The sequence below is a fragment of the Agelaius phoeniceus genome, chromosome 14 (assembly GCF_051311805.1).
Source record: "Agelaius phoeniceus isolate bAgePho1 chromosome 14, bAgePho1.hap1, whole genome shotgun sequence".
In the NCBI taxonomy this organism is placed as follows: Eukaryota; Metazoa; Chordata; class Aves; order Passeriformes; family Icteridae; genus Agelaius; species Agelaius phoeniceus.
Window position 1 is genome coordinate 9,777,798 of NC_135278.1, and position 12,875 is coordinate 9,790,672.

At 40.5% G+C, this 12,875-nt stretch overlaps 1 protein-coding gene across 5 annotated transcripts in view; it reads right to left on the reverse strand.

The window, feature by feature from the left end:
* LOC129125756 (phosphatidylinositol-binding clathrin assembly protein) overlaps positions 1-12,527 on the reverse strand; it is a 29,149-nt gene extending 16,622 nt beyond the window's left edge. For 2 of the 5 annotated variants that reach the window (XM_077186147.1, XM_077186146.1), the window contains exons 1-7: positions 12,073-12,527; positions 4,435-4,577; positions 3,182-3,257; positions 2,240-2,342; positions 1,956-2,049; positions 1,740-1,851; positions 605-711 (exon numbers count right to left, since the gene is read on the reverse strand). In XM_077186147.1, coding sequence (XP_077042262.1) covers positions 605-711; positions 1,740-1,851; positions 1,956-2,049; positions 2,240-2,342; positions 3,182-3,257; positions 4,435-4,577; positions 12,073-12,205 — 768 coding nt within the window. In that variant the 5' untranslated portion in view covers positions 12,206-12,527. The remainder of the gene's footprint in view (positions 1-604; positions 712-1,739; positions 1,852-1,955; positions 2,050-2,239; positions 2,343-3,181; positions 3,258-4,434; positions 4,578-12,072) is intronic. The other 3 variants (XM_077186148.1, XM_054641362.2, XM_077186149.1) reach the window with 2 other exon arrangements.
* Positions 12,528-12,875: the final 348 nt, after the last annotated feature.

Consider the following 12,875-nt stretch of genomic DNA (forward strand, 5'->3'; position numbering starts at 1 on the left):
AAAAAAGGAAAAAAAAGTACATTATTACATGCAGTGCCAATGAACATAAAAACCAGCAGTGTCTGAAAAACCAGCAGTGTTACATAGAAACTAGTATATTAAAAAGGGATATTCATAATTTTCTGAACTGCTGCAAGTTTCACTAGGAACACACCTTAGAAATCAAAACTACATTAAACTGCATCTCAAGGCAAACTCAGCTTTTCATCCAGCCTAACTTTCATGCAGAAAAGCCTGCTAGAAGCATTAGAAACAGCCACATTGCTTACTGGAACTAGTTATCAATTTTTAAGTACTTACAGTAAAGGAGAGCCCTATAAATATCTTTAAATAGACTGTAATAGTCAGTTTATACATTCTGGAGCATTCATAAAATTTATGACAGTTCAGAAAGTTTACGATGTGGTCTGGCTAATAAAAAGGATACCCAAGAATCCCACTCCATGTTAACAAGCATATACAAAATTTAAAATATCTAATCTCTAGAAAACTTCCTTGTATAGTGAAGTTAAGCAAACAATTTGTTTCAAGGTGTTTCTATATTGATTGTGTACCAATACAGACAGCTAAATTATATCCTTTCCATACACATAGATTTATTTACCTCTGCTACTTTGAGGAACTCTGACAATTTGGTCATTCTGGCTAGAAATTTTTTGTAAATATCCAAGCCTTCTTTGCACTGGTTCTTCTTCATATCAAAATATCTTTCTGAGGATGCAAATAAAACTCTTGTAAGATAATACCCTCCCAGGCAAAAAGCTGACACAGTATTATAGAAGTCAATTTGACACAAAGTTCAGTAACATGACAGTAGTAACTCAAAGCTATTCAGATATTCAAGCTTATAGGAATACCTGAAATAATAAGTCAGTCAATACAAAACCACTGATTTTTCTGTTTCTGTGTGTTAGACTATAATGCAAAAATTTATTAAACATGGATGTCTATCAGTGCACATCATTAAATTCGGTATTATGGTGAATATTTTCAAAAAGTCAGCTTTTTTTCAAAAAGCTGGCAATGAGACAATTTATTTTATCATTTGAAAATATTCCTGGTATTTATTTACCTTTTTAGACCCTGTATCAATACATTTTGATACTGAAGTGGCTATGTATACTGAACTGACCTACCAAAAGGAGCATCAACCACATCTTTTACTTTTTATGGTTTTGCTCTATATACTTACAAATATGGCACTGAGTAAAAATTAATGGATTAACAGAACAAACTGATGGCTTCATTCATAAATTCACTTAAATAGTAATGAAAAGGCTTTGCTAAGAGCTTATCACCCTTTAAAAAAAAACCCCTCAATTTCATCTCATCAGCTCAGGCAGATTCAGGTACCAGTCAAAGGTGACCAGTCAAGTTTTAAAGAAAGAACAGGAAACCAATTCAGCCATACTGTGAGTATATTAAATACTCAAAACACCACATATCTCACCAAACCTTTACAGTCCAATTGCAAAGGTTATCCATTGCACTTTCATGGCATTTTTGTTTCAGTCTCACCAATCACCCTCTCATTTCACTTTCTGTTTCAATATGCATTCTTCCAGGTAGAAGTGGATGTGTGAGCCTATGCTCCTGGTCACTAAAACTAAGACAGGCTTCATTTAACAGCAACAAAGCAGAGAAAATTTATTAAGAAACTGAAGTAATGAATTGTCTATGTTCTTTACTTTTTTCAATATCTTTCACAAAATTCAAAAGCTAAAAAAATTCTCACATACCTAAAAGATTAATAATCCCCTCATTGTATGCTGCAAAAAGTCTAATGGAATCTTTAAAGAGGAGCATAAAGGCAGCATTTATAACACCATTTGTTAGTTCATTTGGATTTGCCTGTGTAGAAAGCAATGAGAAAGTAAATTAGTATTTAACAAAATAATGAAACTCTCACTTCAAAGTGAGAGAATGTTACTTAACACTGAGCTTAAAGTACTTACATCAAAATCAAGGAGTGCATCAAGCTGGTTCTGTATGATTGGAAGGGTTTTCAGAAGCTTTTCAGGATTCATAGTTCTCATCACTCCATCTATCCTACAGAGTAAAGGACACACATTTACAAAATACAGAGATCTCAGCACACATTGTACTGTTTCAACAATGCAATATTGCTTCAAAGGGCCAAAAGAGCACCATTCTATGACAAGCTCAAGAACAACTGAGTTCCTCCTTGTCCCACCCCTGCAACAGGAAGGGTCAAACACAAGTAGCAGAGTAGCCTTACCCTCTTTTCATTTTGGTGAAGTCAACTGCTACAAGTCTATATGAAAGTGCTTTTTCATTCAAGTATCTGCTGTATCGCCTAATGAAGGTAGACATATCATAGCCTAGAAGTTAAGCATTTGTAAGTTAGACATTTTGAAGGGAAAACTGAAGGTTTTCAGTTCTTTTCAAGAACTGTTCTCCTACTAGACTATTTTACATCAGCTTGCATAAAAAGTCCTTCCTAGGCACTTTCCAGGATCTTGAGATGTGACATTAGTTTCTTCCCAAGTGGCTAAGATTGGGAAAGCATTTTGTGCAATTATGAGAATAAGCACCTAAACACATTAGAACATTAGACAAGAACTGAGCATGAAAGCTTAGGCTAGCACCAAGCAGCTATTGCTAAAATGTACTTGAAATTAGAATAAAAATGTATTCCTAGTAAAATGCTGAAGAGATTGGTAACTTATCTGCCATCCCTCAAAACCCACATGAAAACCTAAAAGTTTTCTACCACGAGCAAATAATTAAAGGACTTATCAGAGATTTGAAGAAGTTCTCCCTATTTATACAGCACATCCTAGTTACCATTCCATGCACCTTAACAGTAAATATTTACTGCTGAGTCTTTAAAATGCAACAACAAAAATTATTATTGTACTGATAATTCATCAGGTTTACTCTAATGAGCATTAAGAGCTCAGTTTGTAAGATTTACAGCTGTGCAGCTGTGTGTGCAATGCTGCATACATTACAGACAGATTCCTAGTACTCACCTAGGTAACTCAATGTCACTTTACCTGTGTCTACATTCCTGGCTGGACATTCTTTGGTGTCTCACAGAATAAAAATCAAAACAGCCTTCCACTTAAATGTCATTTAGCTCCTAGTGTGCACCAATGCATGCACCATCACAGAGAACAAAGGAGTAGAGTGATCTCCTTCAGTGAAAGATCCTTACCCTGCATGGCACTTTTGTCCAGGTAGTTATTTAGGTTGAACAAGGTGTTCCGGGATGCAAGATACTGGATAAAGCGCTGTTGGTGAAGAAAAAATGGAGAATGTAATTGTTGTAAGAGTAAAACATAGAAGCATATTACAAGCAAACTACACTTACCTTGGAACTATTTCTAGTAACCTCTATGTACAATAGAAATCAGTTAAAAGGGAAAAAAATTAGAGGAACACCTGAAAATACTCATTAGCAAAGCCTCTGATGCCCAAAACTTGATTTGGCAGAAATATAAATTTAAACTAAACAAAGAGACATCACTGCTCATGAATAAAATACAAATAATCCTAGAGGAAGCTGCCTAGTTAACTTTGTACTTGAGAACAGACAAGCTGGAAAACACAAAACAAAAATACTATTTGCATATGCCAGGCTCCTGAAGTTTGCTGTAGCTCAGCTGCTGCAGTGTGAAGAGCACACTATGTTTTACAGGTCATTTCTATCAAGTTCACAGAGCTTGGCAGAGAGCAGGAACACCAAGCTCTCACAGCAGGTTAATGGCTGGAAAGCACTTCTAAGAATTGTCACTTCAGTGTTACCAGTGGTGAACAATCATTTCTTAGGTCAATGACCACACACAGCTTCAGGACTGTCACCTGACCAAAGTTTAACTTTTAACATAAGGCTTGTGCAAGAGAGGCCACATTTCTAACTCCATGTTATTGACTAGGAAGCTTTGAATAAATTGTGATGAAATAATTTAAGTGAATTAAATGCAGTAGAACAGTGCTTCAGAGGAATGCTAACAGGAACAACCTATGAAGACTCAGCCCATTAGATGATGTCTTGCAAGATCAAATATTCTAGTCACCATATTCGTGTCCCTTTTACCAAGTACTCTTTCTTATCTGTTATTAGGTTGGCTGCACATTTACAGAGTGCTAACAAGACTCTTCTGCTGTGCTCTTACTGATAAGTACCACCCTAATGAAGTAAAGCTCATCAGAAGTCTTTCAAGCCTTTATTCTAGAAAGGTCACTCATTATTCCCTCACAGACCAACCCAGATACCTGCAGGTAAACTGCAAACACTGATATATTTTGGTATTGAAATAATGAAGGAATATTTCTTTCTTCTGGACAAATACTTTAGAGCTATCAGCAGAGGAAAAACAAAGTCTTTGAAAATCTAATGCTTTACAGATTGAGATAATTTTTAAAAAAACTGTCTAGTAGGCTTTAAGAGAACAAATCATGTCTTACCTCATTTCCATACATCATGAGGTGGTGTGTTGTAATTAGAGCTTTGAACACTACAACCCAGCTACTGTTTGCAGTTCTTTCAAAGAGTGTATCTGCCAACTGTGGAATATTCACATTCATTTCATTTGTGCACTGTATTAGATCTAAATGAAAGGGAAAAAAAAAATCAAAGCATTACAATGAATTACATGCTCAGAGGATCAACATGTTATTTTGTGGTTTTTACATTGAGAATTCATACTGGAAGCATTAACTTCAGTTCTTTAAGAAATAATTGAGGTTTTTCCACTCCTTGCTCAGATTCACTACATTTTACTGGAACACTATGTACGAACTTCAATGGCATTTTAACAATTTTATGGAGTCCCAGTATCTCATCAATAAATAACCTGTTCCATTAAAATGGAGCCCAGATTAGTCTCTGAAAGCCAGTGTGAGTGAGCTGGGTGGATGTGTGACCTTCTGGATGCTCAATGCCCAAAGCCACTCCATCTAACCCAAAAAAAGAAAATCTGAGAAGTGACAAAAAGCTGAGACATCCCAACCTCATGAGATCAACAGGCAGCACAACCCTGCCACTCCCACCTAGGCCTAGGTACTCACACCTGATGGCAATGAGATGCTATGAATCTGTAAAATATGCCTCTTTTCTGTAAGAATTAAGAGCAAGAATTTGCATCTGCACCCTCCCACTTAGCTTAAAAACACCTGATCACAAGCCTATGAGTATTTTGTGGTGGATTGTGGTAGGTCTCAGGCTTTCATACAAAAAAGCTCTTTGTGTCCTAGACTGACAATAAACTCAATAGTAGAACATTAACTTGGGAGGTCAGAGACAGAGAGGTTCCAGACTTTGCCTGAGATTTAGCACAAAACCAGGGCAGGCTCCAGCAGACACATGGGAAGAGGACTTGCCTGAGAAGGCTGAAGAAGGCACTTGCTTAGAAAAGAGCAGAGAACTGAACCCAGGACTACTCTAAGCCCCTCAAGACATGCACATCAGACATTTATTCTCTCTCTGTGCTAAATTTGGCTCAGGTGTGATCAAAGTACACCCTAAGGACTGGGCAAGGCCAGTAAAACAAACATTTGGTTTGAAAAGCTTCCTTTGTGGCCTCTCATTTAAGCTGAGCCTGTGAGCAGCCCACTGGCAGCAGAGCCCAGTGCTGCTTGTGCAGCTTGTCTGGATGAGGAGCTGAAGGAGGGCAGGTGCCTGGGCAGCAGCTGAGAGCTCTGAGGTGGTGGCACCACTGAAACAGCCAACTGCAGCACGTAGAGCACAGACTGTGTCATCAGAAGCACTTGAAATGTCAACTTAGAGCTCACACATTGATAATTTAGGACAAAATATTTCACAGAAATACTGCACTTAAAATTCGTGTCTTTCTAGTGCACAGAGTATATTACAGATGGACTTTAACTAAAGATTGGTTTGTTAAGACAAAGTCCGTTGATTAAGAATTGCTGTTTAAAATAGTTTAATAACCAGAGTAATTTTAACAGAGTACAGAATTTTAGTATCTCATCAAGGTAAACAGCTATAAAATGCAAGCTATAATAAGTTACTAATTTCATTCAGATGTCAGATTTCCAAGCACGTACAAAACATTGAAGCTGGGATGAAAACTTTCACTCCTATTAGCAACACACAAAAATGCTGAGGTAGCTGCACAAAAGGAAGAGCAGCAGAAAGCAGCTTTAAGCAAGCCATACATCAAAACCTTATTGCTGAGTAGTATTCAAATAGTTCAATATTTACGAATGTGAACTTTGTCAAAACCCAAGTACTTTGTTAGCTACTGCTCCCTACTCATGGTTATATCACCATCAGATGCTCTGTCAAATTAATAAGTGCTTTAACCTAGAAGTCCAAACAGCCTATAGGCAATTATTGCCCCATATAATGAAGCAACAGCCTCATCAATTGAATGAGGATCTTGTTGTGACATTTCTAAGTAGTTATCTCAAAACGTACTAAGGCAACTAAGTCCTCCTAAATCCAATCAGTTTATAATCAGGTATTATAGAAATACATGGAAAATACTGAGCAGTACCTAAGAGCAGCAGCTGCTGTGTCTGTACCCCACACAGAAATGTTACGGGACATTAAAAGTCCTACCCTCAGTTTATAAAAACTAACCAACCAACAAAACCCCAACCAACAAAAAAATCTCACAAACTCTTTCAAGTGCAATACCTATAAAACTAGGTAACAGTTAAAGAAATTCCATTGATCTGCTGAGGTCAAAGACCACACAGCTTATCAAAAATATTAATTCAGCACAAAGTCCTTTTGCTTCATATAACCAGTAAGCAAGTCCAATTTTTCACTGAAGAATTTTCAATATTAAATGTGCTTATTAAATAACAGATGAAACTAGAAGGAAGATCCAGGTTAAAAACCAAAATCTTGCTGCTCTCCAGTCAAGCTAGTCATTGGTATTTTGCCAATGCCCCCCAAAGATTTGTGTCCTGTCACCTTCCCTCACGCTAAGGTCTCCCTGCAGATGTTCCAGCAGACCCCAAGATGATGCCAACACAGAGATCCTTTACACATTCTTATCTCTGTGACTGCTATTGAGTGTTCTCACGGTGCTGCTGGGGCACAATGTGACAGGAATCCCAGTGTTACACCTGCATGCAGTGCTCTAACTGGAGAGCTCTCCTTAAGCCCCACATCCATAAAACAAGTTTTTCTTTATGCCAGAATAAAGGTTTACTTCCCCAGGAAGCCATGCAGATCTCTCCTGTCACGGGCCAGTAACAGAGTGAAGCTGACAGAGCTCTGCTGCATTTGAGAAGCTCTTTTGTTATTGTTTCATTCTCAAGTGTGGACAGTTCTGTGCAAGATACACATCTGTCCATTTCAAAAGGCAAACAAAATTAAACACCCCACATAGGCAGGGCCACTAGGAGTCCAATTCAAGCTGTGGCTGAGTGAGCTGCCACCCCATGCACTCGAGCCATGCTGAGGACAACACTCACTGGCTGCCCTGAAGACAATTTTTACAGGGGGTACCCAGCACAGCCTGGCCTTTGATTCCAAACCTCCTTCAACAGCCAAGCACTTCAGTCACAGTTACCAATATCAGAGAGAACACATGCTTAGACAAACAAAATGTCTCTGAAATACTAAATATCCTAAATAATAAATATCCTAAATACTAAATACAAAATGTCAGTGCATTTTATAGGCCAAAACTGAACTTTCTTAAGAGCATGTTGCAAAAGACCAAGTTTAAAAATAAGGCAGCTTCAATAAGGCTACTTGGGGTAATTAAAAAAAATATTTTACAACTAGCAATAAAAATAAAGCTGGCATTACATTTTAATCCTACAATTGAGATACATAAAAAGAAATGCAAGTGCCATTTCTCTAACATGATTCTTTAAGCCTGCAATGGGAGTATCTACATAGAGACAACTGCAGGGATCTATTACAGCTGGTGGCACAGAAGGAAGAGGCTATTATCCCATACAGCTGGAATAGAAAGGAACACATGCACCTGAGAGACTGACAGCTGGGCAACAGTAACAGGGATGTTGGCAGCAAACACTGGAATGAAATGCACAGGGTGAGTGATGCTCATTTTCTTATCGCAGTACTTATATAAACACTTCACAACTCCAAGCATTTTGCCAATTACCCAGAGGAATCATTTCAACTGCAAGTGAAACTGCAGCGCTATTTCTAGAATGGAATTTAGAGACATGTTAACATCACACGGGAAAAAAAAAAGAAAAATGAAAATAAAATAAAATAATAAATCTAACAGCTTTAAACCAGAAGAGTACCACAGGGGTTTTTCAAGCAGCCTGGAGGAGCTGTGAGAATCTTAGTGCCTAGAAGAGTACTTAGTATTTCCTTCCCACAACTCATCTGAAATACTGGCACATCATCTATGAAGCTATACAGCTCTTCAGAGAACAGCATAAATCCAGATATTAAAAACAAAATTAAAAATATATATATCAGGTTTTTGGAAAATTCTCAGAAAAAAACTGACATACTTTTCAACTTTTAAGTAATAGGAAAAGCCATAATTTTCTTGAGTCAGGAATCTCTCAAGAGAGCTGTAAATACCTAAGATAAAGGCAACCATAATAGTTTGATATTCATGTATTTCTTTCATTTTGTCACAGGACTGGAACTGCTTTAAGACAGATGTAAAAATTAAGACCATTTTCCTCAGTCCCAGCAGTCTTAAAAAAATACATTTTCTTCTAGAAAGTTGCATCATAGATGGCAGATTACAAAAATGTAAAACATCAGAGCCACTTCAGCCAACTTTCTCAGTGTAGCCAAGGAATGCAACAATTTTTGCTGGAAGACTTAAAAGACAGCATTCAACTGTTACAAACATTGTTTTGCCCATGTTTGCTCATAGTGCATGTCTGAGAGCAATCTTGAAATTTCAGTTATTATATAACAGCTAAAGCTGAATTTTGAGTTACTTTACCACAAGCAAAACAATTCAGCTATTCTGTCCCACTTCCCCACTAAACAAGGACACAGGACAGATAGCCCATAATGTTTTAAGAAAAGCTATATACAACCCCCATTTAGAGATCCCCACAATATTAACTATTTTTTTGTTCAAGTTAAATTTCCTCAATTATTGTACTGAAAAACTTCACAAATTGCTAAAGAACTTCAAATGAATGACAGCCACTAGTCTGTGTAAAGGATTCAGTAAAAATGCCTTTGTTCTGTATCACAACTTGCACATCTCTGCAAGACCCACACTGCATCAGCATTCACTTGGCAATCAAAAGCTCAAGTTGCCAAAAGAAAGAATGGGCAGCACCAGAATCAGTGCCAGAATTACCACTTCTTAGAAGGCTTCCAAAGCTTGTATATATATGGGAGTTTTAAGTTTTGATTAACAACATTAACTACCTCCCCCTCCCCTGTGCTTCTTTAGTGGGTTGTATACAAGTTAAACAGAAGCTGTTTCTTCATTACTGTGTTAATTTAAAAGTTTAAGCTGCAATTAATTTAGGGGTTTGTTTTTTCCAAGTTTTGGTCTACACACAAGTCTACTCAGCCAGTTACCACCTTGGCTACATCTTTAATTTATTCTTGTCTCTTTTGATTCTTCAGTGGTTAGACAAGAGGATGTTTGCCTCCAAAGGTGTAACAGCCCCACTCTGCTGTAACCCAGACTCTGAGGGCTGAGGGAGTGACAGAAATGTCACCAGGAAAGAAGAGACAAGACCTTCAGGTGCTCCACTATCAGCCTCTATAGAACATTTTATATTATCTGAAAATATTACAAAATATTACAGAAACATATCTGTTTACTTGTTTAGGACAACATGACCTACTTTAAAAGGTAAATCCCCAAGTATGCCCACTGACATTGCTTAGGTTTTTGGGGTGGATTTTTTGTGGGTGTTTTTTCACTCCTGAAGTAAAATATGACTATACTACTCAGCAGTTAGTAGTCAGATAAACCACAGGACTCTTAAATACTCACAGACACTGCGTCTGTAACACCTTTCTGTAAAAACCTATATTCTAATACCACAGTTTTTCTTGCTGAGGAAACTTGGCAAAATAAGGGGATTTTAAGAATTAATCTGAACAGAGGGCACAAACTGATACTCCTCCACAATCCCTGATACAACTGCAGCAACTCTCAAAAAATTGTTCCTGGTAAAGCTTTTTCCTGAGCAGCAATTACAAATAATACCAGATGGTGCAGCATTTTGAATGACACACACACACATAGTGACCAGAGTACAACCACCAGAGTTTTACATTAAATCCAAGCTATGCTTTCCTTCATAATGTACTTAAATTGGGAAGCACTTGCACTGTATCTTGGAAAAACATACTGTATGATTTTTTTTCCAGAGATTGCAGTATTTTGTATCTACCTGCTCACATTTAATACAAGTAAGTCTTGTGTACAAGTGAAAAAATAAAAATGCCACTCAAAGGGTTGCAGATGTTTGCAAAGCAGTGCCTGGGTAGGCTCAATGAAGACAGGAGCATGGTCATTGGGAATTTTTAAACCCTTTCAGACATATTTAAGGTACCATATTTCACATCTTTTTTTTCCCTACCCCACCAAAGCATTCCTCTATTTCAGAGAAATACCAAGTGACAGTAAGATTTTTGTCTGTCTTAGGCCAAAGTCTGAGCAAATGAATTACACCAGAATAGAGAACTCACGTGGCACAGAAGGGGACTGTCAGGAGACTGACTGACAGCTCTGAACAGCCTGGGATCAAAAGGAACTTGTTAGTCAAAAGGCAGGATCAGTTTATGGTGTTCTCAAGTAAAGAATTGTTCCATGTTTCCATTTTCTCCTTTTGTAAGGGTGACATAGCTGATGACATTATTTCAATAGTATTTTCAAACAACACACTACCTTTTTTAGGATTCAGAACCTTTCAAACTATTGAGCAAGCTGTCACCACTTTCTGGCTTCCTGTTATGTTGCCATTTCTGGACTCAAAGGTTACCTCACTGAATTTGTACCACAGGAAGAACACGAGACCAGAAGAAATAAGGTAGCTTTAAAAAGGTATCTTTAGAAAACAAATTGTCAGTTACCCAGTTTTAAGGCTTTTCATTTCAACACAATAGCTGCAATGTTCACTACTGTAGCTGGATGCCACCCATTCAGATCAGTAACAAATGAAATATATATTTGGCTGGTTTTAACTGTTTGATCCACACCAAAAGCTCTCACACAAGCCAGTATGAGCAGACCAGTGTCACAGGGTCACACATCCCAACTACCCTCAAACAATATAACCCAAAACGCTTCTGCCGAAAGCCTGAACCAGCAGCACCTTTAGTACCATCAACTTGCATGAATCCTGCAAAACTACCCGCCTGCCTTTGAAGAAACCAGCAAAAGGCTTCAAGCCATTTTTTCCTCTCTTTAATGGAAACATACTTATTTCGCTTTTACAAGCTGCAGAGCGGGTGTGCTACAGAATGTACAAGGTTTGTGCACTTCTGAGCAATCAGACAGGAACTCCAATTGCTACTCTGTTACTAAAGCGAAGCAACACCACTGACACTTCTGTAGATTTCAGGGTAACTCTCTGCATCTTTTGGTGTAGACAAAGAGGTTTTAACATACTTAGTTTAAACATATTAACGGCAACACACTCTCATCCAGAAGAAACGCACTGATCAACCTACGCCCTTCCCTTTTAATCTTTTACCTCGTTTTGCGATTTGTAAAACAGAAAACTATGGTATTTCGGGAAATGTTCGAAATGTTTAAACGGCTGTAGTCGACGGGATGAACAGAAGAACTAAACAGTGCTTAAAAAAATTAAATTCTGCCTTGCAACAGTAAACACACCTTTTCCCCAGGTGTCGGATTAATAAGCACCACTGTATCCAGAGCACAAGAGCTAAGCAGCTCTCAGCGGGAACAGCTCATGAGCTTGGAATATTTTCGCTCCCCGGGCGCGACCAGGTGTTACAAACCTCGCTCCCTCCACGTGGAAAATAAGTTCTGGAGATCACAGCAGTGAGGTCCACCCAGATTTACGCGACACCCCCTCCAGTGCAAGCGGCCGGCTCTCCCCTCTCCCCCGCCCGTGCCCGACGGGCTGCCCCGAGCTCGGAGCTCCAACTCCGGGCCCACCCGGCCGGCTCCTACTCACAGTCCAGGTGCTTCTTCTTGGGGCCCATCACCTCGTGCGTCGTCGCCTTGCACACAGCCTTGGCGACGGCCGAGCCGGTCACGCTGTGCTGCGCCGCCGTGATGCGGTCGGTGATCGACTGTCCCGACATCATCGCCGCGGCCCTGGCGGCGGCTCTGCCGCGTCCCCCCGCAAGGCCGGGCCGGCGGCTCCCCCGCGGCCGGGGGCGAGCGCAGCCTCCCGGAGGAAGGGCGCCGGCGGCTCCCTCCGGCAGGAGCGCTCGCCGGGCTCCGCCTCAGCGGCTCCTGTCGGCGGCCGCCGCCGCGGGGGCTCTTCCCGCTGCTCCGCGGAGCGCCGGCGGTGATCGCTCGGCTCCCGGCACCGCTCGGCGCTGCCGCCTCCGCCCGCGGGTGCGCCCCGGCTTTCCCTTTCACATTACGCTCACAGACAAAATGGCGGCGGCCGCGGCGTCAGGTGACCGCGCGCCCGCCCCGCTCCCGCCCCGCCGCTGCCGAGCGGGGCCGGGGCCCGGGCGGGTCGGGGCCGGGAGAGGAGCGGGAGCGGAACGGGGCCGGCAGCGGGAGCGGGGCAGTAGCCGAGGCCGCCCCTCACGCCGGGCCTCAGGTGTCCGCGGGCGGTGGGACCCACCTCCGCAGCGCCGAGGCGCTCCGTGACTCGCCGCCCCCAGCACCGGAAAATCACACAATCAGCTTGGATGGAATAGACCTGTGCGATCATTGATCCCAGGCTGTGACCCAACACCACCGTGTCAACCACACCAGGGCACCGAGTCTTTTCTTAAGACTTTTCTTTCTTAAACACCT